This window comes from Numida meleagris, chromosome 2 (genome assembly GCF_002078875.1).
Source record: "Numida meleagris isolate 19003 breed g44 Domestic line chromosome 2, NumMel1.0, whole genome shotgun sequence".
In the NCBI taxonomy this organism is placed as follows: Eukaryota; Metazoa; Chordata; class Aves; order Galliformes; family Numididae; genus Numida; species Numida meleagris.
In genome coordinates, this window is record NC_034410.1 from 97,031,989 (window position 1) to 97,058,086 (window position 26,098).

Consider the following 26,098-nt stretch of genomic DNA (forward strand, 5'->3'; position numbering starts at 1 on the left):
TATGCTTTTTGTAGCTAGTCTACCAGTGTTTGCATGAGGAGGAAATCAGACTGCTAGGGCACTGAGGACCCTTCCTTACTCTCTTCTCTCCAGCCAACAGAACATGCTGAAGTGCTTGCAGGGCCCCAGTCATTCCTCATTAGTTGCCTACATGCTGGCTCTTGGCCTGTGACAAATGTGAAGTAGGTTTAGCTCTGTGTCCTGTTGTTTTTGCTTTGGAGGCACATGAATAATTTTGACAGATTGTTGAGGTAGTGGCAGAACTAAATCAAAACCTATGATATTTAAGAGGACATGAGTGGATATCATCTCCCGGAACTCTGGACAGATGGAGTTGAAGATTACCCTGTTATTACTGGCTGCCAACCAAGTTGTGTTTTGTAGAAGTGAGTCTAGCTTGCCCTTTTGCCTTTTGTCCTGATGGTTTTCTCCAGAATCTGCTAAAACCAAAAGTGAATGCGTTGATTCGTTTATTAACCAAAGTGAGAAGTACCACCTGGATGCAAGTGGGAGTTATCTTCTACCTTCAGTCCCTGGAAAAAGTTGAATATCCTTTTGTATGGGTTTAATAAGCAAGTCATATCTGTTTCAAGCTAGGATTTGTGTTTTCGTCTCTTCTTGAAGAGGTTTGACTCTCACTTTACAGGTTGGCTACTTCTGCATAGCCATCCGTCCAACTCACAGGAACTGGCACTGGCTTCCAGCCACCACTGTTCAGAATACTGCTAACGAAGTTCTATGTGGTGATAAGTTTTCACAGATCGCCCAGTGTGCTAGGGACCATTCTGTAGTCCCCAGGAGCCAGGTGCAATATAGCACTGTTTATTGTGATTCGTTACTTGCTGAGACTGTTTTTGTGTTTCTGAGTCCCATCCCTCCTTGCTGATACAGGTAGAGTATTCTGTAAATGCAAATGCCAAGTTAAAGGTCCAGGGTCCGTTGTTGCACCAGACAGATTGGATGTTGTCTTAAATAGAGTAAAAAGATGCAAGAAAGCTGTATCTGGAATACAAGAGATGCTTGAGATGACTAGTTCAACATGATTTATAGCTCTTCTGAATCACTAGGGTAAAAGGTTATTGACAGTGCACTTGATTGGAAGCATGTTATTCTAAAACTCAATTCTGTCTCCATGGTCGGCTTGGAGCAATATCTGAGTTGCATGGTTTTGTTTAGTTGTGCAAGGGATTGGTTATCGCCATTTCTTACTTATGGCGATACGTCCACTCTCCAGTCACTGTTGTTGCATCTGTATGAGTAGGCACAAAATTCCAGCACATCGGATCACTTGTCATGTCTCTTGCTTTCCAAGATTACATAAATTTGTGGGAGAGAGAGATGCATCCAGGCAGGCTGATGTATGAAATCTACTTCATATGTTCCTCTTCTCTTTTCAGAGCTGTCCAGCCCTTTAAAAGACCAAGTCAACTCTGCTTCTAGGTTAGTGTGTCACATAGTCTGTTTCCCTCTGTTAGGATTTTGATAGCTCAACTTCCAACTGAAAATCAAGATCTCTGCCTAGAGACATGGCACTTCTACCAAGTTGAAAGGTGAAAAGAGTGAGGAAAAGGAAATTCGTTATAAGAGTATTTTTGCATTTGTTGTGATCAAATGCATGCTTCTGCTCTTGTTTACAGCACTGCTGTTTTTCAACAGTGCTTATTTCTAGGCTGTATACTAACAGTGTTTCTGTCAGTCCGTTCTGGAACTATCTGGCCCTTGACCCTTGCTGCTTTAGCATTTTAAATAAACAGCTCAGGTGCAATACAAGGGCTAGCAGCATGCTGGACAGTGTTACTTGGCCCATTTCATTGTTGGGATAATCCTGCTAGCTCTCTGATGTTCAACCCACATAGCCCCACATGGTGAAAACCAGCTAGAGACAGCCATACGCCATTGCAGGCTGCTGTTGAGGGGGAAAAAAAAGGTTACTTGCTGTGCTGTCAGCTTAAAAAAAAAAGCTGTCAGCTTAAAAACTTAGGGTTTAGGGCTCTCTAGGTGACTGAAGGGTATGACTGTAATGTAGGCTGCAACAGACCCCTTACAGAACGAACAGTCAAATTTGGCTGCATCTTGTCTCTTAGAAGATTACCCTTAGAAAAATTTCTTTTGAATTAGAATTAGTAACTGAGATGATGATTTGGATTGTTTTTGTGTTTTCTTAGTGTTTCATTTGTGACTTCTCTTAATGTTTGTCCCAAGTACATGTGTCCCAGGCATTTGCTTGTGTTCTTTTTATCATCACAGAATATCCGCACTGCTCTACATTGAATTTGAATCAAGTTTACCCTTTAAAGGTTATCATTGGTTTGGAAGTCTTCAGCTTAAGTTTTCGCACTTTGTTTATGAAAATAAATTTGTAACTGTGTTTAAAACTCTTCTAAGAATATTGGTGTTGTCTTGCTTTTTATGAAGCAAGTGAGGGAATTCAAAGGTGAGGATGGAAGGCTGATGCTGACTTAAGATCTGGTTTGCTCATTTGTCAGATATTTACCATTCTTTAAATTTGTGACTGGTTTCTTTTATCCTTGTAAGCTAAAGGGATATCTATATATTTATATTAATGCTACGTTTGAAGTTAACAGTTCTTAAGATTATTCTGAATGTCGGAATAAAGAATTCCTAAAGCAGTGTAACTGAATTTACTGAGTTAAAATTGAATCTTTGTAAAATTTTACTGTTTGGTTTAAGAAACCTATATGATTTGGCTATGTTTTTGGATACGAATAATGCTATTTTCTAAAATCTTTCCTGTAAACTAGGCAAATGGTGGCGCGAAGTTTACTGGACACTTTGAAGGAAGTCAGTGATGATGAGAGAGATTGTATTGCTGTGTTGGAGAGAATCAGCAGATTAGCTGATGATTCAGGTAGGTAGCACTAAACATTTTATTGGGTTAATGAGGGAATATCAGAATTGCTGAAGTCGGACCAATGTCTTCTCTCTCTTCTTTAATACTCAGACTAGGTTTCTGCAGAATGCAATTAAATGCTGTAAAGTTCCATTTCTCTGAATCATTCCCCCAAAGACACTTTTTTCCTTGCTCTTCTCTTCAACAGAATTGAACTACTTCAGTGTGTGGGACTACCACTTCCCATTGGTATATTTCAAAATAATTTGTCATGTACTTTGGCTACTCAGTAAATCTTCATGTTAATTTTAGGTTTGTGGATAAAGATCAATTTATTGCTTTGAAAAGATACTTGCCAAGCTCTGTGCAAGACTCCCATTCTGACAAAATTTGAATGCTGAAGTTATTCCCTTGGACCCTTTTGGGAAATTGGTGGTGAAGACAACAGAAGCAGCAGGAGCAGGGAGGTGATCGTTCCCCTGTACTTAGCTCTGGTGAGGCTGCACCTTGAGTACTGTGTTTGGTTTTGGGCCCCTCACTACAGGAAAGACATTGAGGCCCTGTAGTGTGTCCAGAGAAGGGCAATGAAGCTGTGAAGGGTCTGGAGCACAAGTCTTATGGGGAGCGGCTGAAGGAACTGGGATTGTACGGTCTAGAGAAGAGGAAGCTCAGGGGAGACCTTATCACTCCGTACAATGACCTGGTGAGGTTGGGATTGGCCTCTTCGCCCATGTAACTAGCGATAGGATGAGAGGGACTGGCCCTAAGTTGTGGCAGGGGAAGTTCAGGTTGGGTATTTGGAAAAACTTCCCTGGAAGAGTGGTGAGGCATTGGAACAGGCTGCCCAGGGAGGTGGTGGAGTCACAGTTCCTAGAGGTGTTAAAGAAACATATAGATGTTGTACTAAGAATTAGTGGGCAACGTTGGTGGTAGGTGGCCAGTTGGACTGGATGATCTTAGTGATCTTTTCCAGCCTTAAGGATTCTATGATTCTATGAATTGATAGGCAAGATGTAGGTATCAATAATGAATAGAAAGGCTCTATAGATAGAGAAGTTCTTTTGCTGATATGTTGAGGCTGCTGGGTGCTTGGAATAAAAAGCAAAAGTAGGATAATAATGAAAAACAAATTTGAAAGAAAGGAAGAATGCTTTAAAGAGGGAAACTGAGGGGAAAAATGATGTGGACAGTGCTGCAACAAAATTCCAGGCTGAAGATTCTCTAGAACAAGTTGAAAGACTTGAGTTTAACTTAACACAGTGCTGATACAGTTAAAGCATCAGAAGAAAGAAAAAAGGCTTTAACAGCAAAACATCAGAGAAGATCTGAAGTTTGTTCCTTTATTGCTGTGTGAATGATATGGAGGGTTAAAAAAAAGCCTCGTATTAAGTCTTTTATGAGGGGAAAATTTGTTTCTTTTGTTTAAGATCCATTAGTTCTCCCTTCTAGAGCTGTAAAACATAATGCTCCAAGGGTAAAAAAGTGTCCTGTAAGTTCCTACCCTCTTCATTTAAAATGCACATTTTTGTTTTTGTGAGCTAATGTCCTTGCTCAGCCAGGAACGTAAGCATTACATAATTGTATTGAGTACTTCTCCAAGGATTCTTTAAGAGGAAAAAGAAGTCACTGTTAATTTGAAATTAAATGTCTTTAATAATGAATAATGGCGTGCCACTGTTTCTAGAGCACTTCCCTAGCTAAGCTCTGCTTCTGAAATCCATATGTATGCAGTGCTTGTTTGTGTGGTGGTCATAACCGCTCTGAGTATCAGGAACTTGCTGAAGTTTCATTTTGACTTTGGAAAATAGGACAGATCCGTGCAGGGGAGAATGACCTTGTGCAGTGATTTTGTAGCCCTAGACTTTTCATTGGTAACCAACTAAGTGTGTCAAAGTGAAGTTTGTTTAGGTAGAGATGGAATGAAAGCCAAGAGCTGAGCTCAAATCAGTTTGTTTCCTCTAACAGGGGTGGAGTGCATTTTTAGTCAGGGTTGATATTTTCTCAGCATCAGTAAAAGCAGCATTTCAGGCTTTTCCTGCATTGTAAAGATTGTCTTAGATCTGCCAAACTAGTAGCACTGGATTCTGCAGCTGCTCCACAAATTAAATTTCTGCAGACTTAACTGTGAGTTTCATGCCTCGAGCAGTTGCTGTATTGGACCCAGTCTGTTTCTTTAAGACAGGTAATTAGAATATCCTTTTGTCTTAACCCATACCCGAATTCATTTAGGGAGCTCAATCTGTATTGTATTTTTATAATACATGTTCTTTCATGATTATTTAAACAGTACTGTAGATTTTTTTGTTTTGTTAAAATTGCTGTGACTGGAATTGTTTTTCACTTTTCATATGTGTCTGGTGTTTTTTTCATATTTTTTCCAACTTGCACTGTCAAACATAAAATAACTGAATTTGGAAGAAGAAAACATAAAATTGCCTTTGCAGTTTGACTTGCTTGGTTAGAGCCACATTTGTGCATTTAGAACCATCCTGGACTCAAGTCATGTTTAAATGTATGAAGAAGTAAATTGTTGGGAAGTACAAATGAGCTGTATATAAATCTTCTCTTTTCTGATATATGGTTGCTCATTAGTCTAATGCTTGTTTTCTGACTTTTTGGGGGTATTTTCTTGTTCAATCAACGATCCTAAAGATGTCTAAGCAGTCCTTTGCCCTATTAATACCTAATGTATGTAATTAATATAGCTTCTGAAGTCTGTCCTGTAGCTGGGATGATGTTTTTCAGACATGGTCTCTACCCGAAATCAATGTGTTAAGTTTTCCTTTTTTTTTTTTTTGATGAGTTGGGACTACAATGAGACAGCCATTTCATTTTGTGTTTGCAAGCAAGAGAATTTCAAAACAATAATTACTTTTGTTCTTGTACTGTGACAACACTCAAAGAATCTAAATGGCATCTTTGTTGTGCTAAATGCTGCATTGGTGTGAAATAAAAATTAATCTTCTCTGGAAAGAGATCCAAATAAATGATTTCAGGAGGAAGGGTACAGAAAGACTATGTATCAGTATGATTGACACAGATCTTGATATATCAGTGGGCTAGCCATGACCCACATTTTTGAGGCATCATGACAAAGGTGAAAATCAGCTCTAAAACAATTTCTAAAAAACTGTTGACAGAAAGTTCTCAAATAGCTTTTGGTAAGAAGTCTCTTGGACTCTTCAGATGGTCCTACTTTAGCAAAGTTTCTTTGTTTGTGCCAGGGTAAAAGAATTAAGTATTGCTTCTGGAATACTAAGTGATGCTTCAACGTCTTTCTGTCAACAGTCAGTTTGTGGGTTGCAGGTGAACAATGAGCTGCGTGAAATGTGGTTTGTGAAGAAGAGTTTGGTGTAATTACATGTACAAATTGTATAAAGCAGATCTCTTCTTGGCAGGGCGTTTTGGATGCTTTCTAACGAAGTGGTTCCAGGTTGTATTCGGCTTTGCAGCTGTAGAATCACTAATATATTTCTAATGAAAAAACACCCGCTTCAGACAGTACTGAAAATAAGGTGCTCTCAAGACAATGCTGCCAACTTTGAGCAGGAATTGCTGTGCTCCATGCCCTGCTGTAAATGGCATCAGAGAATAGCTGCTTCGGGGGAGGAAAACTGTCAGTGGTAGCTGGGGAATAATATACCACTTCCAACGCACTTATTTGCCAAATAAGTCTTTTCTCCAAATCTCAACTGTTTGGAAGTCGTATTTACTTTGGTGTTTGTCTCCACTGCTGTAGATGGGTATTCCTGCTCCACATGTGATTTTGCTGTGGTTTTTTTTTGTTTTTGTTTTTTAATTTATTTTTATTTTAAGTCCTTATTAACTCTGGAATTCTCTGTAATCTTTGGTAGTGAGGTCCCTAGAATAGTTAGAGCTGTGGTAACGATGTGATACCTTGAATCTACTATTCAATCACTTAGCCATTTCTGTCATTCTTTAGGGATGCTAAGTATGCCACTAAAATGTTTTTCTGGTGGCTTTGAACCCATTGAGGTTTGGTGCTTGGCAAATGTTAATTTATCCCTCAGTAACCCTTGTTAGTGTTAAAATACTTGTGTCTGTGTTGAAACAGCTGGATCTTCTTCATTCTCAAATGTGGACTGGTCACAGGCTTGCAGGAGCTTGAACAAGGCTCTTATGTCTTTCTCCATCACTTGTATAAATTTGTATTCAAACTTTTTTTCCCACACCAGCTTGTGAATGGCTTATATGAGAAAGCGCTTCATCACTGTATGCGCAAGTACCAGTAACTTCCTTTGAAAGTTAGCCTCAGCTGTGACTGGAACATTATTGGTATTTTGCTTGGTGTTCTTGCAAAACTGGGCACCAGAAGCTTGGAAGGGGGTTCTTTTAGAAGGGAAGTATGTGTCTTCACTTTTTAAAATGTGTGTGGCTTTTTAGTGTACTGCAAAATAGATACGCATAGGTATCAGTCTAAAGAAATGATGGGGGAAAGAAAGTGACTTCATGGAGGAGCCACATATATTTACTTGAATATAACCAACTAGATTTTCTTTTCCTGAATGGGAAACAGTCTTATTTATGTATTCATTTGTTTTTACATAGAGTCGGTTTTGAATGTAGTTTGCAAAGCAAACTGGTTTTTAGAAACAATTATTAGACTAATTGGTCATTGTCAACGGTTTGACAGTCATTAAGTTCCGAAGCTGTATAATCAGCCCCAATGAGATGGTCTTGCAACCTTAATTGTTAATAGCATGCTTAACCTGTATTATAGCACCATTCCAATCAAATTGCAGTTATTAGACTGAGAGGTACCAACAAGGCCTGTCCGACAGCATGTATTTCAGCTTTCCATGTAACAAAATTTCATATTTAAGAAATATTTCTGTCAGTGCTAGTATTTTCTTTTCCCAGCTGTCAGTAGCTCCACCTCTCTTCCCCTCCATTCCCCAATTTTCAGTATTTCAGCAGTCTTTCATACCTCTTCCCCCACTTCCTGCTACACAGACAGTTTTTTCCCCTGCTTGTGCAATCCTCTTTTGTCTCTCCATGCTTCTGTTAACGGCTAATGGTGACTTTCCCTTCTCTCATTAGTTGCTCTGTATTTCACTCCTAACCTGCCGATCAGTGACGAAGTCTATTTCTGGTTAATAAAAAGAAAGAACCTGACTAGTGGAGCAGCACGCAAATCAGACACATCAGTCTTTCTGATGGATCCCTAAGCTGAAAGGATGGGTTCTGGTTACGCAATATATTTTCACTTGTCTAGATTTTCTTTGGCCTTCTGAAAAGGGGAGAAAGTTAGAGGCACAGATGAAACAGGAAATGAGAGCCATCAAAAGGGGAAAATTTAGTTAACAACAGAAGGAATGAAGAGGGGTAGAGAAAATCATATTTGGTAAGGAAGGGAATAAAGTTTGAACTGGTAAACAGTAGACTTTGATGAAATTCAACTTCGACTCTGCGGATGACTCAGTTTGAGATTAGGCAAGTATACAAATGCAGAACTATTGGTATGGTGTTGACAGATTGTCATCTTCGGTATGCCATGGACCTTACACTCAGGCTGAATAGGTGAGTGGGCATTTTTCAGGAGGACAGGCAGGAAGGTGTTTTTCACATTGCTTGTTTCTGTCTAGTACACGCAAACCAGTATTTTCATTTGTTTTTTTTTTAAGATTGAACATGTAAATACAAAGCTGTACATTTATGCGACTTCTTAGTCACAACCCTCAATGATAACAAATATTAATTTTGAGGTACACTTGAAAACATTCGTCAAAATTGTCAGTTAAAGCAGCATTGACATCACTGGTAGTTGTTCCTCGTGCATTTTTAACCACACAAAAGCCTCACAGCCTCTCACAAACGTAGTGGAGATCGATTGGTGCTTGTATTCCAGAATGGTCAGTTTGGGATAATGAAAGTTTTGCAGAATTTCTTCCAAACACTGTGTGTTGCAGAATAAGCTATTGTGAAATAAATCTTGCTGCGAGTTGATTCTGGAATAATGACCTCATTTACAAATAACTGTTCTGGAGCAATTAGCTGGTATTATACTATGAAGGTCGGCAGTAATCCTCTTTTAATTTCAAGTATACAGATAACCCTGGTGCTTCACTTCTCATAGCTAAAGAATGCGGAGTGAACTGAAGCCTTGGTAGGACTGAAGGAAATATTATACATTTGTATAGGAAAGGTGAGTGTATGCGCAGAAGTAGTTAGATGAAAATGTTGGCCCTTTGCTTACATGAGGGATGGTGTGAAATTTCGGGGGAAACTGAAGCATCTTTTACGGGTGGGGAAGGAACGGTAAGGTACCTCTATGGCTCTGGAATCAGTTTGGGACATTAAGTGGTGATTGGTGAAATAACTAAAACTGAAGGTTAGTGGGAGCAGATTAAAATCTGCTCAAGATCTTGAGATGTTGGAAGGAATATGTTGCTGGTTTCATGTGGTCTGGAAATTGAAGGAGGTAAAACTGTCTCTTTACTGTGGCAACTTTTTTTGAAGTTATTTGACAGACAGAAGAAATGTAAGTACTTCTGTCATTCTTTTAGTGTAGGTTTATTTTCTAAAGAATGAAATAAAATGCTAATGAATGGGAAAACCAATTATGAGTTTGCTTCTGAAATCTAATATTAATGTTTCTTTTGAAATTTTATTTCTTTCTTTTTTTTTTTTTTTTTTTTTTTTACAAGTTGCACTTTTTCTAGTAGCCTACTACTTCAAGATATAGACTTGTGCCTTCAGGAGGTAGTATTACTTTGCCAAGTAGGAAATGTACTGTTCCAAGCAAACAGTATGGAGAACCTAACTGTACACAGTAACTTTCCAGAGTGCTTAAAATAGAAACTTTTAGTCTGGACATGAAGTGAATTTCTCCATCCAGGTTTTGTTTGTATTTTGTGAATACACTGGTCCAAACTGTGTTGAGCTTATGCTTTAAGAAGTTGCACTGTAATAATAATTTTAACTGATACTTCCACAGTCCATTTGCTGTGTTGATGATCAAGCCATAAATTTGCTTATAAGCTACAGAAAATTTAAGATGGGAGACGCTGTTGCGTGTTGAAGCCTGCTGGGATCTTTGTAGGAGTTGCCACCCAAGCTTTGTTGGAGCTGAAAGTGAAGCTGAGAAATGAATTAAGGGAATGAGAAAATGCTGAATGTTCAGTGGGAATCTTTGGCGTTGCATTACGTTTCCTAAAGACCAAACAACAAAAATTGCACTACTGTAACCCCATCAGACTGCAAGGTTAGGCTCTAATCAGTACAAATTGAAACATATGCTTCAACATTTGAAAGATTTAAGCTCTAAATTGGGAAGGCTAAAGATCAGATTTTGCACGGCAGCACTAATTCCCTGGAACAGCACAAAAGGCTTTTTTGATAACGAATTGTAGTGTTGCATTACGGAGACGCACACAGTGCTGGTTGTTTATTGGTTTTAATTGATCTTACTAAGATTGTGGAGCCATGTGCGCAGAAGTTAGGAAATGTAAGAACTAAGGTGCCTTTATGGTTCTAATTCATGAATCTTTCAAATCTTTAATTGCATCTTCCCATCTGTCTGTGTTCCCCACAAAGCCAGAGCCTGCTTAGTAGCTCAGGAAGAAGAGGGCTCACTTGATGTGAGCAGCTCTTGAATATTGTCACGCAGCATGGCCACTCTCTTAAGTGATGCATAATAGATGAATCCTGTTCTGAAGGAAAAAAAAAAAAGGCACTCATTGCTGTCTTACTGCTTCATAAAGAAATTTATGAATTCGTTTTCACAGAAAACCCAGTCAATTTGGGGAATGGAGGTGTTGCCATTATTTTATCAGTGGTTGGGCAGACTAGAGATATCAAGATCAAAACAGTCTGCTCAGTTTGAGTGCCTAGTGTCTAAAGCATTGTAAGCTTGATATGCTTAAAACAGAGCACTTGGGTTTGATTACAGCGGTGTTCTTTCTTCAGCAGTGAAGCCAGAATTAAGACTCCAATCAAATGAGTAGTGTGCAATTACTCTGTGAAGAATTTGGCTTAAGCATTTCACACAGCTTCACACTGGACAAATCAAGTTCCTCAGTAGTATTTGCTTCCTTCACTCTATTCTGTTAACAGTATCACAGTAAATAGTCCACAGACTCTCTTTTCACCATTTGCTTGCTTCCATCCTCAGAAAGTTCTGCTACTCTACAGAACTGTGTGTTCACACAGGGAAACCAATCTAAGTGCCAGTTCTTACTGTTTAATCAAGTTGCTGTGGTAGGGCAAGAGCTGTGTCAGCCAGATCTGTTTTTTGATAAGGCTTGTTGCCTGGCTGCAGGAGCAGTTGCATTGGCATAATGGAAAGGCCAGCTGCAAGTTTTGGACTTGGGAGGGTGGGAACTGCCTAAAGCAAATTCAGATACAGCTCCAAAAGCACTGCTGCTAAACATGAAGCCTCAGCTGAATTTCTTTTCCTCTCTCCTGCTCCTCTCCACAACTTCCCCTGCTACCTCCCACACCTCCAGTAAGCGTCGGTCATCTTCTCTTTTCTGCAGGGAATGAGGCAAGGGACCCAAGAGGTGGGAAAGAGATCCTAGAGACAAGTGTCTTGACGCAGGCCTCTTGTACCCTTAAATCATGTCCTGGACACGTTTTGAAGTAGCAGCCTTGCAGGAAAGGTGGGAGGAAGTCCCTCAAGCCCTGGCATTGGGACCTGATTCTGATTTCTTGTCCAGCAAGTTCCAGTTTCTCATCCTTTTAGTTGCCAGGCTTACCTCATCATGATTCACCTCTCAGCTTTCCTTTCCCAGCCTGTTGGTTCTTCACCCCTTTCCAGCCTTTGTCCTGTCTGCCTCTGAATTGGAGGTTTTCTTCTGCTTTGTCAAGGTGCTAGGCAGTGAGTTACAGAGCCTGCTAGACAGACAGGCTTCCTCTGCTTGCATCCACATTGCTCTGAGGTTGGTTCCTCTGCAGCCATTTCAGAAGAGCTCTTGAGCCAGGGGATGCGTGCAGTCTGTCTGCAGCAATGATGGCTTTCTTGATCTCAAAATGTGCTCAGCCAGGAAGGACTGTTAAGTTTGTAGCTCCTGTACTCTCAGGTACTGGGAAGATGCATACAGAGAGTGTATAAAAGGCCCTAAGCTTGACCATGTTGGGCAGATTTCACAAATGGTCAAACACTTTCTGATGTAAAAGGGCTCCCCTTCTTGCACAATTCTCTATGCCATGAACGAAGAAGCTAGGCTTTATCAGAAAAGAGGACTGGAATTCATCATAGGATGAAGTTAGATGATTTTGCTGACTTCAGTCCTGAAAACAGCTGTTCTGCTCATCCTAACACAGAATTGCAGCTTACGATATCTTGTGTTCTGCTTACTATTTTGGCAAATTTTTGTAAGTGAGGGATGAGTTTCTAGGATGCGAAGCATTAGGCTACTTCAAAAGTAGGAGGTTCTGCGAGCTCTCAATAGAAAACTAGACTTAAAATAGAGAAAATAAACTGAAGATGGTAACTTTTTTTTCTCTAAGCTTCTTTTGGAAGGAAAAAAAAGTTGTTCTTAGCACATCTAGTTTTTCCTTTCCTTGTACTAATGTGATATATAGAATTCCTCTTTCAAAATTAATGGTCTCCTTAAAAGTCTGTCCTATTTACAGGTGGTTATTTTGATCAACTGTTGGGTTGAATGTTCATCAAACTAGAATTTCATTGTCATTGATTGAAGTTTACTAAAATTTGCACGTATTTGAGTAGTCTTCTTCAAGATCTGTCTTCTTCAGTACAAACTTACATGTGTATACGTAGACATATTGCTTAAGGAGTTCAACCTGCACATATGTCAGAATATCTGAGATTTAGATTAAAAGGCTTTTGTTGTGTATGCTCCTATTACTGCTTTAGGAAGAGAAACCAAGCAAACTAAGAGACCTTGTTGTTTTTTGTTTGTTTCTTCTCCCAGCGGTTGGGTTAACTTTCTGCGCAGCAGTTTTCTTGGAAGCAGGTGATGCTTGTAGGGAATTTGGGTGGATCCTGATACTCATAATGCTTGGTGACTTGCTCTCTTACAGTTGTTGTGGGTTTTTTGTTTTTTCTTTTTAATAATTGAGAATGTGGGCCAAGTCTCTTGTAGTAGATTATTAGTACAGAGTGTACTTGCACTTGGTTTTAAATAAAAGGTGGTGCTTATCAAATTGAAGCTTGCTGTAGACATACTGACTTGACCACTTGAGAACACAGTTTGTAAGTACAAGAGTGTAAAAAAGCTTATTTTGGCAGTGTCTGACAGCGTGTTTGTTAACATAGTGCGTATTGTTAACATTTTTTGTTTTGTTTTATTTTGACTCTGACAGAGCCTACAGTGCGGGCAGAACTGATGGAACAGGTGCCTCACATTGCTATGTTTTGTCAAGAAAACAGACCTTCCATCCCATATGCTTTTTCCAAATACTTACTACCTATTGTGGTACGGTACCTTGCAGACCAGAATAACCAGGTAAGTGTCTTGCAGAAACAGCTTATTAACTAGTTGAATATTTCTGTTGTGTGAGGCTTTTCAACTTAAATAATTTAGGATGATTTAAGAATGTAATATTTTAGAGTGAAAAATATTTTAAATTACTTGCATTACATGGCATTCTGAATTTACTAAAGAAAAATTTGAATGTTTTCTTTCACCTTATATATATTCTGTTCTGATTTTGGAGCTGTTATCTGGTGTTAAATTCTTATGGACAAAATCGAACAGTCATTTTTCTAGGCTTGCAATAATTCAGTTCTTTAAACTGTTATATGCTATCATATTTGGTTGTTTATATATAAATCCAATAATTCCTGTCTTGGAAACTGAGTTGGCACTGAGCTTTTTGCATGTCTGCACCTATACATCATCTTGCCTTTAATTTTCTGTAGGATTCTCTATAACATTTCAAAGTAAATTCTTGGTGGCGTTATCTTAAGTATTTAAGAGGTCAAAATTTTAGTCACTTAATTTATTTTTTATTTTTTAAACCTTTCCAGATCTTCCACAATTAAGAACAGGTATCAAAACCAGGCATATTTTTCTTTGTAGTGGTTTTGCTAATTGATGTATAATACAACAGCCAGTATCTGCTTGATATTCTCTTGTTTACAGATTCCACAAGCGTTCATCTTCCTAACCTCTGTTGATAACTCCATAGCTCATTTGGTTGATTTGCTCTGAAACAAAGACCTTGAAAGGTCTTACAATTGCTGCATTGCAGTAGATAATCTGTCACTTTATGCAATGTTTTCTCTTCTGACATACATGACCTTGCGTTTGCAAGTGTTAAGTTCATGTAGGACAAATAAGCCCATGTTTTCAATTTATCTAGATCATTCCAGTTGGCTCCAGTGATTTCTGAATCATTTACAAGCTTTTATCAGTAACTTTGGGCTTTTTTCCAGATGCTAGCAAGCACGTGGCGTTACATTTGTCATTGCTAGGTATACAGCTACAGAAGAGCACTGAGGACTAATTCCCCTAGAAATAATTCCATTTGGTAATTATTACCTCCATGAAATTAATTTTTGAGTGTCAGTAGTTAACTACATATTAAGTCAATTAAAAAAGGTTATCATATTTTTGTATAGTCTTTTGCTAGGTGGAACTAAGCAAAATTGTCTCGTTCAGAATAAATGCTGTTATCCATTATCAGACAAGCTTGGTAAAAATAGGATTTGTTTAACAAAACTCATATGCCGTAGAACTTTGTTACTTCCAGTTAGGTGTGCTGCTTCTCTTCCATGACTTTTTGTTCTATTTTGTTTTGGTATAGCTGTCCTGACTTGGGAAATATGTAGGTGAACACTTACTATAATAGCATTCATTAGTTTTCAGTAGGGAGCATTCCAGGATCTGATGTTGTGTTTCAATCATGAAGTGATTGTAGAGCGCTTTTGGAGACCCTTGTACTCCTTGGTTTGATTTTTGTCTTGTTACGATAGGTAAGAAAAACGAGCCAGGCAGCATTGTTAGTTCTGTTGGAACAAGAACTCATAGAGAGATATGATGTGGAGACCAAAGTATGCCCTGTTCTGATAGATCTGACGGCACCAGACAGCAATGATGATGTGAAGACGGAAGCCGTGGCTGTAAGTAACAGCAGTAACGAGCTACAGGGTGTAATGGGCTCTTGAATTGTTGTTGTTGCAGCGTTCCTACTGCGTTTCCAAGATGTGCATCAATGTGATGTTAGAGAGAAAAATTTATATTGCTATTCATAACTAATTCATAACTTTTTCTGTGCCATCTTATACTCAAGGTTAGATTTAAATTCAGTATCTTATATATGCAATGAATTAAAACTCAATTGGAGTAACCAGCACAGGAGATTATAAAGCATCTACTTGTTTTCTTCAGGCTTGTTTTATGAGGGGTTTAAATTGCATATGTGGAAAATTTCCATCCACGGGAAATCTTTAATCCTTGAATTCTCTTTGTCACTACTTTCTATTCTCTTTACTGATTTCTTTTTGTTGTTGGGTTTTTTTTTGGACACAATAATAAGCATATTTGATAATTAAAACTTCTCTTGCGTCAAAATGGTCAGCAAATTAATATTATGAAAGGAAAAATGGCAGAAGCTGTATGTCCTTTCCCTTTTAAAATTTAGAATTTTCTGTTAGAAGCTAAAGCTGCCACTTTCTTTGGCATGATGCACATTTACAGTGTTTTTATATTAGTTAATTACAGATGGACAGTGCTCTCAGACGTATGGTATGATTTTTCAGTGTCCCTGTGTGGAGCCAGGAGTTGGACTTGATGATCCTTATGGGCCCCTTCCAACTCAGGATATTCTGTGATTCTATGACCAATATCAAGTGTTTTAAATTATTTTTAAAATCACACAGAAGATAATAGAAGTCACTTAACCATATTAATTAGCAATAATTTTCTGTTAATTGTCAAAAATTTCCTCAAGTACTAGAACAGTCAAACCTTTTCAGTTTAAGATCTGAATTTTTTGTCAATATTCTTCATGATTTTCAGTTTTCTGTATCAGAAAATTAAATGTAAGAAAGCTCTGCTTAACTGACATGAAATTGTGTATTGTGCAAGCATTCCTAACTAGTGTCTGTCTGTCTTGCCATTAGATAATGTGCAAAATGGCCTCCATGGTGGGAAAGGACATCACGGAAAGACTTGTTCTTCCTAGGTTTTGTGAGATGTGCTGTGACTGCAGAATGTTTCATGTTCGTAAGGTACAAATTACCAGCATCTAGTCTGGACTATCTGTGAAAGGAGTGTCATCAGTTTGGAACTTGCCTTTGTCTAAATGGCACCTTCCTGCTAGACTGCATCTGTGGCATATATAAGTGAAAGCTATGGGGTTTCTTTGTAGTTTGTATTTCCACAGATTTTATATTTGATGCTGTTTTTTTTTCCCTGCGTCCCTACCTTTATAATTAGGAACAAAGAAAGAGCTGTCCTTACGATTGTGCAGGTAGCCATGAAAATGTGAACCAGCTGTAACTGATAAGGCATCAGCTACCTGAGCTCATACCTCTATGCACAGACAAAATTAAAGACGCTCATTAAGATGAGGCAAACCAGTATGCTGTCGTGAAACTTAGGTGTTGAGGCTGCGTTTTTTGGTATCACCTTGCTATTGGATAGCTTCTTCTCCTTTGTAATTGCTTGTGTTATTTCATTTGACAGCACTATGAATGTATTTTATTCTCCTTCCCTTTCACTTAAGTTTTGGGGTGGTTCTTTCATGATTAAATCATGATTAGTGAGACTTAAAAAGAGGGAGTTATACAAAAACTCAAGACAACTTAAAAAGAAGAAAATATTTTAATTTTCTTTTTTTTTTTAACACCATAGAAATAGATAGAATGTGGCAAATATTGAGTTAGTGCCAAAAATTGTTTCTGTGGTTTTAGAAGCTGTTTAGTTATTTCTTTTGACTTTTTATGTTGTATTTAAAAAAATCGCCATAGTGGTTATTTCTTGCATTTCATTTGCAAGGTATGTGCAGCCAACTTTGGAGATATCTGCAGCGTGGTTGGGCAGCAGGCCACTGAAGAAATGCTGGTAAGCTGCCTATTAAAGGATTCTTCTTTTTAGTACAAGTCAGTAGTGGAGTTCGATGTGGGGCAGAGGAGGACAGTTAAAACAATCAGGCAACTGCTATGTTCCGTTAGTAAGAAGAGTCTGTAACAGCAGTGACTCAGTTTGGCTGGTACAAGGTTTTGATTGAGGTTTATAGAATCATGAAGACCATGAGTACAGACCTCTTACTTAGTATCCTAGAATCCTTAGAGTTGGAGGGGACCTCTGAGAGCCATCTAGTCCAGCTCCCCTGCAATGAACAGGGACGCCACAGCTGCTACATCAGGTTGCTCAGGGCCTGATCCAGCCTCACCTTGAAAGTCTCCAGGGACAGGGAATCAACCACATCTCTGGGCAACTTGTTCCAGTGCCTCACCACCCTCACTGTAAAAGACGTTTTCCTTATGTCTAACCTAAATCTCCCCTCTTTGAGCCTGAAGCCACTTCCCCTTGTTCTATCACCACAGACCCTGCTAAAGAGTCTGTCCCCTTCTTTCCTGTAGCTTCCCTTTAGATACTGAAAGGCTGCTCTCAGGTCACCTCGCAGCCTTCTCTTGCCAAGACACAGTCTAGAGCTAAGAGAGGGTTTAAAACTGCCTAAAGAAAATACGTCAGGTTGTGAAGGTAGAAAATATCAGTAAATTTTAAAAGATATCGGGCAAGAAATAGGAGTGTATCTTCTAATGTCCATAATGCAATGAGAAATCACAGATAGAGAAGAGTAGGAGGAGAGTAGGCTGCTAGGAGGGGCAAGTCTGATATGAACTTTTAATGTTACTATTCAGATAAGTGAATATTCCTTGTCTGTATCTGCAGGTAACATGAGTGCCAGTGATTAGAAGGGTGGTGCTACTGAATGTGTGTTTTGTCTTGTGAACGTTAAAGTGAGGTATCTGTTGAGTGTGAGGGCAGAGAATTTGATGAAGGAAATGAGCATGGAAAAGAACTCACTTTGAAACGAGTACTGCCTGTTAAGACTTGCAACTTACTGTGTTCTGAACAGCTGCCGAGGTTTTTCCAGCTCTGCTCTGATAATGTGTGGGGAGTTCGGAAAGCCTGTGCCGAATGTTTCATGGCAGTTTCTTGTGCAACATCACAAGAAGTCCGGCGGACAAAGTTGTCAACCCTTTTTATTAATTTGATTAGTGATCCTTCGCGATGGGTAAGAAATGCTTCTTATTTCTTGTTTGATACAGTTTAATGATTTGACTGTGATATTCCACGTAGAACTTCTCCCCATAGGTATGGATAACTTGTTTCACACATCTTGAGCAAGATTCTTGTTGGAATGCTTGGTTTTTCAGTCGGCATAAAAATTGCTTTCTATTTCAACCACAGCATGTAAGAAAAACTGTGCCACCAGGACAGCTTATCTTAGCTACAGAACTAGCTGTGTCTGAACATTGCTAAAGATCATCTTCAGATCTAAAAAACTAGTTGGAATTTATTTATATTTCTCAGGTCCTTACCAACGCTTCCTTTTTTGTCTTCAAGGTCTACACTTCACACATTAAGTTTGTTATTGAGCAGGCAACATCCAAGAGCCAGAAGTAGATTTTTTGCATGGGGGCATGAGCTCTTGGATGCTTGGAAGTCATGCAAGTTGTATGTAAGCCCAGGAGACTTAAACAAATGAAAGAAAAAGGTAGATACGATGATTGGTGAGACAGGAAGAGTAAATAGTAGGAGAAAGGAGGAACAAATTAAAGTGTAAAGAATGAGAAAGGGGCAAAAAATGCAAAACTTGTTTTCAGTCAAATTCACAATAGTCAGATGTCTGTTCACCACAGCAAAGTTTTTTTCCTTCCAAGTCACTACCTCAGCTGAACTTTCAAATTCACCCACTTCTGCTATTTAAAAAAATGTGGTTTCGTTGGTTGTGAGGAATGGGCCTGTCAACATACAGTTACCTGTGATGTAACTGTTTTTTCCATTTATCGCCTAGCACTCTAGGTATACAGCTGGTTTAATCTTACAAGAAACTCTGCTGTTACTTTCCTGTGTAGACTTATGACCCTTCCTATTCCTAACAATGGACTTTTATGTTTCATAGGAATGTAATATTTATGTGATCTATTTTTCCTTGGACTTTTTCCACTAGGTCCGACAAGCTGCTTTTCAGTCCCTGGGGCCTTTCATATCAACTTTTGCTAACCCATCCAGCAGTGGTCAGTATTTTAAAGAAGAAGATGATAAAAACTCAGAGGACCATGCTTCTGCACAGGAAAACAGGTAAAGAATTTCATCCTTGTTTTTCTTCTGTGTGAGCTGCAAGTTAAGAAAGATAGCTTTCCTGTATAAACTGAGTGTTTATCTTGGAAAAATCTGTAACTTCTTGTCTTGTTCAACGCACTATCAGAATTTCCAGTTATTTATTAAAAATACTGAACTATTCATTAATTTAGAATACCTCCAGATACCTTAAGAGGATATTGTCTATCATAGAATCATATCATGGAATGGTTTGGGTTGGAAGGGACCTTTAAGATCATCTAATTCCAACCCCCTGCTATAGGCAGGGACACCTCCCTCTAGACCAGGTTGCTCAAAGCCCCATCCAGCCTGGCCTTGAGTGCTTCCAGGGAGGGGGCATTCACAATCTCTCTGGGCAAAACGATATAGATGGCAGTAAGATTTTTGACACTATCTTCCATAAGATTCTCATAGAGAAGCTGTTGTTGATGTATGAGGCTGCATGAGCAAACAGTGAGGTGGATTGAAAACTGTCTGAACACCGAGCCCAGGGGGTGGTGATCACTGGTAGGAAGTCTTCACTGGTGGTGAGTAACTTGTGTACCGCAGAGATCAGTACTGGGTGCAGTTCTGTTAAACACCTTCATTAATGGTCTGGATGAGGGGGCAGAGTGCACCGTCAACAAGTTTCCAGATTATGCAAATCTGGTAGGAGTGACTGATTCATCAGGGATTTGTGCTGCCACATCCAGAGGGACCTTGAAAGGCTTTGGAGAAATAATCTCACAGGAACCTCATGAAGTTCAGCAAGGGGAAGTGCAAAGTCCTGCAGCTGGGGGGAAAGAAGCCCTGGCACCAGTATGTGCTGAGAGCTGATGGGCTGGAAAGCAGCTTTGCAGAAAAGACCCTGGGGTTCAACTTGGTGTCCACCACGTCCACTTGTGGCAAAGAAGGCTAACGGTAGCCTGAGCTGCATTAGGAGTATAGCCAGCAGATCAGGGAAGGATCACCCTTCCCATCTATTCTGCACTGTTAAGGCCATACCTGGACAAACTGATGTAAGAGAGAGATTGAGCAACTAGAGAAAGTACAGAAAAGGGGTAGGGGGTGATAGACTAGAACATCTTTCCTTTGAGAAAAGGCTGAGAGAATTGAAACTGTTTAGCCTAGGGATGAGAAGGCTCAAGAGGGTATGTTATTAATATGTGTGTATATAGCTGAAGGGAAGGTGTAAAAATGCTGAAGCCAGGCTCATTTCACTGGTGCCTGTTGCCAAGACACTAAGCGCCGGGTGCAAGCTGAAGCACAGGAGGCTCCTTTTGACCAACAGGAAGCAATGGGTGTAGGGCTCTGGGTGGCCCTGCTTGAGCAGGGCTTTGGACCAGGTGACCTCCACGGGTCCCTTCTTTTCTCAACCAGTCTTTGATTCTGTGATTTATTTTGCTGTGCTGTAAGTAAATCTACTTTGATAAATAAGAAGCTGATAGTATTTGTATGAATTTTCAAAAGCGTATGTTTGTGACAAGTTTCTTTTTGTTTTTTAAATGGTTCATTTGCTTTGTCACTCAACAGCAAACAAATCAGAACTACAGAAGACATCACAACAGAGGATGAGCACAACAGAACAGAGAATCTGTCTTCACACATCGATAATGGCAATTTTGGAACAAAACTTGAAAATGCCACGGGGGATCAAAATGCAGTGTCAAATAACTCCCAGAGGGAAAGTGATTTCCAGACTGAGTCATCCTTTCATTGCACTTTGTCGTCAGATTCTTGTGGGGGAATGGCTGATGAGAATGAGCAAAGTTCTCATTGCTGTACAGCAGGACTACGGGAGGCTGGGCGAAGTTCACAGGAAACCTCTCTTTCGGAGCAGGAATTGTACAACTCTTTCCATTTCTGGAGGACTCCACTTCCTGAAATAGATATTGATTTGGAGCTTCAGCAGACTTCTGAGATAATCCTCGATAGAGAAATTCAGGAACTCACAATGCCGGTGTCTCCAAACATTCCTATGGCAACAAGGAAAGAGTTGGAGGAAATGATAGAAAATTTGGAACCCCATATAGATGATCCAGACGTTAAAGGTATAGTGAAAATACTGAAGCGTTTTTAGCGTTCGGAGATGTGCTTATGTTGCTTTAGCAGTTTGGGCTTTAACCTTGTCTTTAAAAGTCAAAAGTAGCACTTTCTCCTCATAATCAAATAAATTGCATCTATTGTGATTCAACTGGGAAAAGTGGTGATATAAACCAAAAGAGAACTTGCAATTGTGTAAAGATGTTTAAAAGCAGTATGATTCCTTCCATAAACTGAATACATGTAGCAGTATAAAATTCTGACTTCTCAGTTTGACAGCATAATCAAATAGATGGAACCATGCAATAAGCTATTGATCAGGATATTAACTTCTAATTTGCGTACATGCAAAACAACACAGATAAAATATTTTTTTAAATTACCAAACATGATAAATGAGATTTTCATTTTATGAGCTATCCATTCTATTTTTAAATAATTAATCTTATCAATTTTCCTATAAAATTTTGATTGCTGCAGTCTCACGTTGTCTACTTACATTTGCAAAGCTTTTTTGCGTCAAGCTGAGAACTAATCTGAAGTGAATTCTTGAAATGAGTGCGCATCTTCAGGTTTAAAAACTCTTGAGGGTTGGAAAAGGGTTTCACAAGTATGGCCAGCTGGGTGAGCAGCACTTCAGAGACACCTCCTGGGTTAAAATAGCTTGGCTGTTTCACACGTACATACCAGAGATAGGTTTCCTTAGTATTCGTATGCTGAATAAATCCTAAAGCACATCAGACTTGAGGGTTACAGCCAGAAATTCGAGAGCTACCACTGTGGAAGAAACCATGTTCTTCTGAAGTTGAAGCATCCCCAGATGAAAGCATGCATCTAAACAAAAAAGAAGTAAGAAGGAAAAAGAAGCGGCAGTTAAAAAACATATCTTTTACAGTTTTCATGAAGAGTTATGTAGCCTGTGTGCTTGTACATCCAGAATTATCTTGTGTTACAGGTTTGTTTCTTTCATGTGTGTTCATGTCTTGTCTCAGAGTGGTTTTTTGTAGCTCTTTGGACTAGATGTCAAGAGGTTTTCTGTGCAGCTGTAGACCAGTATTTGGACTTTTCAGGAGAAGAAAACTCTTACTGGGTGATCAACACATAAGCTGCAAGTGTGTGCAAGTTCGGAAAGTTTTGAACTGGGTTTATGAGTGTGTTCTTGACTGGTTGTTTTTGTTGTTATGGGTGGCTTTTTTTAATTTGTTTGGTTTTGATCTTAAACAGCTCTTCAATTCTATGAATTGAGTTGGAAGGGACCGTTAATGGTCATCTAGTCCAACTGCCCTGCAATGAACAGGGACACCTACAGCTAGGTTGGGTTGCTTAGAGCCCTGTCCAGCCTGATCTTGAGCATCTCCAGGGACAGGGCATCAACCACCTCTCTGGGCAACCTGTTCCGATGCCTCACCACCCTTACTGTAAAAAAAAAAAACCAAAAAAAACCAAAAAAAACCTTCTTCCTTATATCCAGTCCAAATGTCCCCTTTTAGCTTGAAACCATTTCCTCTTGTCCTATCACAACAGCCCCTGCTAAAGAGTCTGTCCCCTTCTTTCTTACAGCCCCCCTTTAGCTACTGAAAGGTCTCTCTGGAGCCTTCTCTTCTCCAGGCTGAACAGCCCCAGCTCTCAGCCTGTCGTCATAGGAGAGGTCTTCCATTCCATGAATCATTTTTGGGGCTCTCCTCTGGACTCGTTCCAACAGGAGCATGTCTCTCCTGTACTGAGGACTCCACATCTGGATGCAGTACTCCAGGTGAGGCCTCACCAGGGCAGAGCACAGAGGCAGGATCACCCTCGGCCTGCTGCCCACTCTTCTTTTGGTGCAGCCCAGGATGCAACTGGCTTCCTGTGCTGTGAGGGCACATTGCTGGCTCATGTCCAGCTTGCAATCCCCCAGTATCCCCAGGTCCTTTCTGGCAGGGCAGTGCTCTTTCCTTTCATCCCCCCAGCTTGTACTGGGGTTGCCATGACCCAGGTGCAAGATCTTGCAGTTGGAATTACTCAGTGACTTGATCAGGGCTACGTACTGAAGCTCCATTGAACACAACTTTTAAACCTTATACTCAGTGCTAAACTACTTGTTTCACTTCTTTTTCATGTTCTCTCATAATCTGATCTGAATACTTAGGAATCCAGAACCATACAGTGTTTTCAGCCAAGGGCAGAAGGTGCAGTGTTCCCTTCAATGGGTGAATGGAGGCTGCCTCACCAGGGAGCTCCCCTCCATACACATCTGATTTTTTGTAGCAAATCAGGCAAATACTAGAGAGTTCACAAAATGAAATGAGGATGAGTTAGCAAAAGTGTAGTTTGGGAATGACAGTCAGCTGAACATGAGCCAGCAGTGTGCCCAGGTGGCCACGAAGGCCAGTGGCATCCTGGCTTGTATCAGGAATGGTGTGGTGAGCAGGACTAGGGAAGTCATCCTGCCCCTGTACTTGGCATTGGTGAGGCCTCACCTCGAGTACTGTGTTCAGTTTTGGGTGCCTCAATACAGAAAGGACATGGAGGTGCTGGAGCAGGTCCAAAGAAGGGCAACAAGGCTGGTGAAGGGCTTGGAGAATATGCCCTATGAGGAGAGACTGAAGAAACTGGGGCTGTTTAGCCTGGGGAAGAGGAGGCTGAGGGGAGACCTCATTGCTCCCTTCAAATACCTGAAAGGTGATTGCAGTGAGAGTGGGGCTAGTCTCTTCTCACTGGTGACAGGTGACAGGACAAGGGGAAATGGCCTCAAGTTGCACCAGGGGAGGTTTAGGTTGGATATCAGGAAAAACTTCTTTCCAGAAAGGGTTGTTAAGCACTGGAACAGGCTCCCCAGGGAGGTGGTTGAGGCACCATCCCTGAATGTTTTTAGAAACTGTTTGGATGTGGTGCTCAGGGACATGATTTAGCAGTGGGTTGTTGGAGTAGTATGGTTAGGTTGTGGTTGGACCTGATGATCTTGAAGGTCTTTTCCAACCTGAGCAATTCTATGATTCCATGATTCTGTGCTATGCGTGTGTCAGTAACTTTAAATATCCAGACGGCCTTAATTCTGTCTCGTTGTTGCTTCTCAGTGCTTGAGTGAAACTTGAGCATCCTTCTCTTAACGTGTTGGGTTTGGGAGAATATTTTCTAAATAAAAAGGAAAAGAATTTCTGTTGAGTGGAACCATATTGACCTGCACCATTGTCAGGGTTTTTGAAAGTTTTTAAAAATCTTATTGACGTTTTTATTACTTGACTTTGTAGAGTAACTAGTGATGCTAATAAGGTGGTGTCCGTTATGGAACAGTCAGCAGAGTCAGTGATTCCTGTTTGCTGGTTGGTGTCAGTACCAGCCCGACAGCTGAGCAGGTGTGGAGTTTGGTCTGAAGTTGCACCTCTATCAACAGAACAGACTCCATTTCAAATTTCAAATCCTTGCTCCAAGCCCTGGAAACCGATGAGGTCTCTAGCAAATACAGTTTTTAACAGGGGCCAGCAGTCACCACTGACCATATATGTTTTTCCATAACCTCATTCTCAGAAAATGGTGAACTGCTTTAACTGGACCTCACTTCTCCCAATCCTTACCCTGAGGCTTTCTTTCCAGAAGTAGCTTGTTGCCAAAGTGTTACATCTGAGCAATAGGTAGTTGAGCAGTCAGTAACTGAGATAAGACCTCCTGTTCTCTTGCAGACAAACTCTAAGCTTGGATAGTTCTGCTATCCGATATGCAATGCAAAGCAGTGGTATGCAATTCCTGTTCATGTGACCTCTCCAGTCCGCTGGCCAGACATCCTGAGGGGCTCCGAAACTGAGAGGTGGAAACCTACACATTCCTCTGGAGCATGCCAGCTCTTTGAAAATCATCGTGGGGTCTTTATTCAGGTCACCTTTTTCTAGTTCTTTGAGGCTGCTGCTGTCTTCAGTGACTTCAGAAGCTGTTTTTCTTTCCTCATGTACTTTATTTCTTTTTCCAGGGACATTCTCTTGAGCTTTACTTATCCCCTTGTGTTCTGCACAGGGAGTGTTTGGTTGGTGATGTAATGTCAGGTCTTCTAATTATTATTTGGTGGGAGATGGAGAGCTTGACTTGCAGGTTACTGGGGCTAACTGTGGCTTATGCCAGCTGCAGCGTGCTTTCCCAAATGGAGACCTAATGTGGAAAAAACATCCCATATGTGTTACATCAGTAGACCCCACTCTCGTATAAAACTTCTATTTATAGGTTAGGCTACCAGCTATGCTGACAGTTAAGTACATTGTTAATGGAACAGAAGGTAAGGAGAAGGGGAGAAGAAACTCCTCTTTGTTATAATGTTTTATTAACTAAAGTGGTCTTCAACTCGGAGTCCCTGTTGCTGGGATGTTACAGGCTATATCTCCTTAGTTACTTGTATTGTTGTATCTACTAGGACAGCCTGTAACTTTCACTTCGGAACAAGAAGTGAATGTGAGGAAAACAGATCTTTCAGAAAAAAGAAGGGAGAGTGCTGCTGAGAAATATCCACATCTTCTAGCGAAACATCAGGAGGAGCAGAAAACAGCAATACAGTATATAGAAAGGGCAGAAACATCTGAGAATTTAATAAGGCCAGGTAAAAAGTGGTTTTGAGTGTAAAGGTTGTGCTAGTTATTTTAGAATGCAGGTACGGTACGCAAGATGAAACAATTCCTTCCTGAAAAATACTTGAAGCAAAAGTCAGAAGAAGAAAGAGTAGTTTGGTGGATGGCTTAAGATCCTGTAAGCACTGAGTTTGAACAGTGCCATACATGGGTCCTGTGTTTTGTAGAAAGCTGACCTTCGAGCTCGAATTTTTACTGAAGGTAGTTGTGAAAGTTGGTGAGCCAGCAGATTCTCTCCCACTCTTCCCTCTAAGATCTTACTTCCCATGAACTCTGAGGCATTACTGCATGGTGTGCAATGGCATCATGAGGGAACGTACCCCAGCGGTGAAGGCCACTCCTCAGGACACTGTATTTCAGGATCTTCA

The 26,098-nt window shown here is 40.1% G+C and overlaps 1 protein-coding gene across 7 annotated transcripts in view; it reads left to right on the plus strand.

Annotated features, from left to right (window-relative positions):
* The window catches only part of PPP4R1 (protein phosphatase 4 regulatory subunit 1), a 59,720-nt gene that overhangs the window by 19,786 nt on the left and 13,836 nt on the right, over window positions 1-26,098 (plus strand). For 6 of the 7 annotated variants that reach the window (XM_021388749.1, XM_021388747.1, XM_021388750.1 and 3 more), the window contains 8 exons: window positions 2,763-2,869; window positions 13,142-13,284; window positions 14,757-14,903; window positions 15,906-16,013; window positions 16,783-16,848; window positions 17,870-18,028; window positions 18,968-19,098; window positions 20,632-21,149. In XM_021388749.1, the coding sequence (XP_021244424.1) occupies window positions 2,763-2,869; window positions 13,142-13,284; window positions 14,757-14,903; window positions 15,906-16,013; window positions 16,783-16,848; window positions 17,870-18,028; window positions 18,968-19,098; window positions 20,632-21,149 (1,379 nt within the window). The remainder of the gene's footprint in view (window positions 1-2,762; window positions 2,870-13,141; window positions 13,285-14,756; window positions 14,904-15,905; window positions 16,014-16,782; window positions 16,849-17,869; window positions 18,029-18,967; window positions 19,099-20,631; window positions 21,150-26,098) is intronic. The other variant, XM_021388751.1, reaches the window with a different exon arrangement.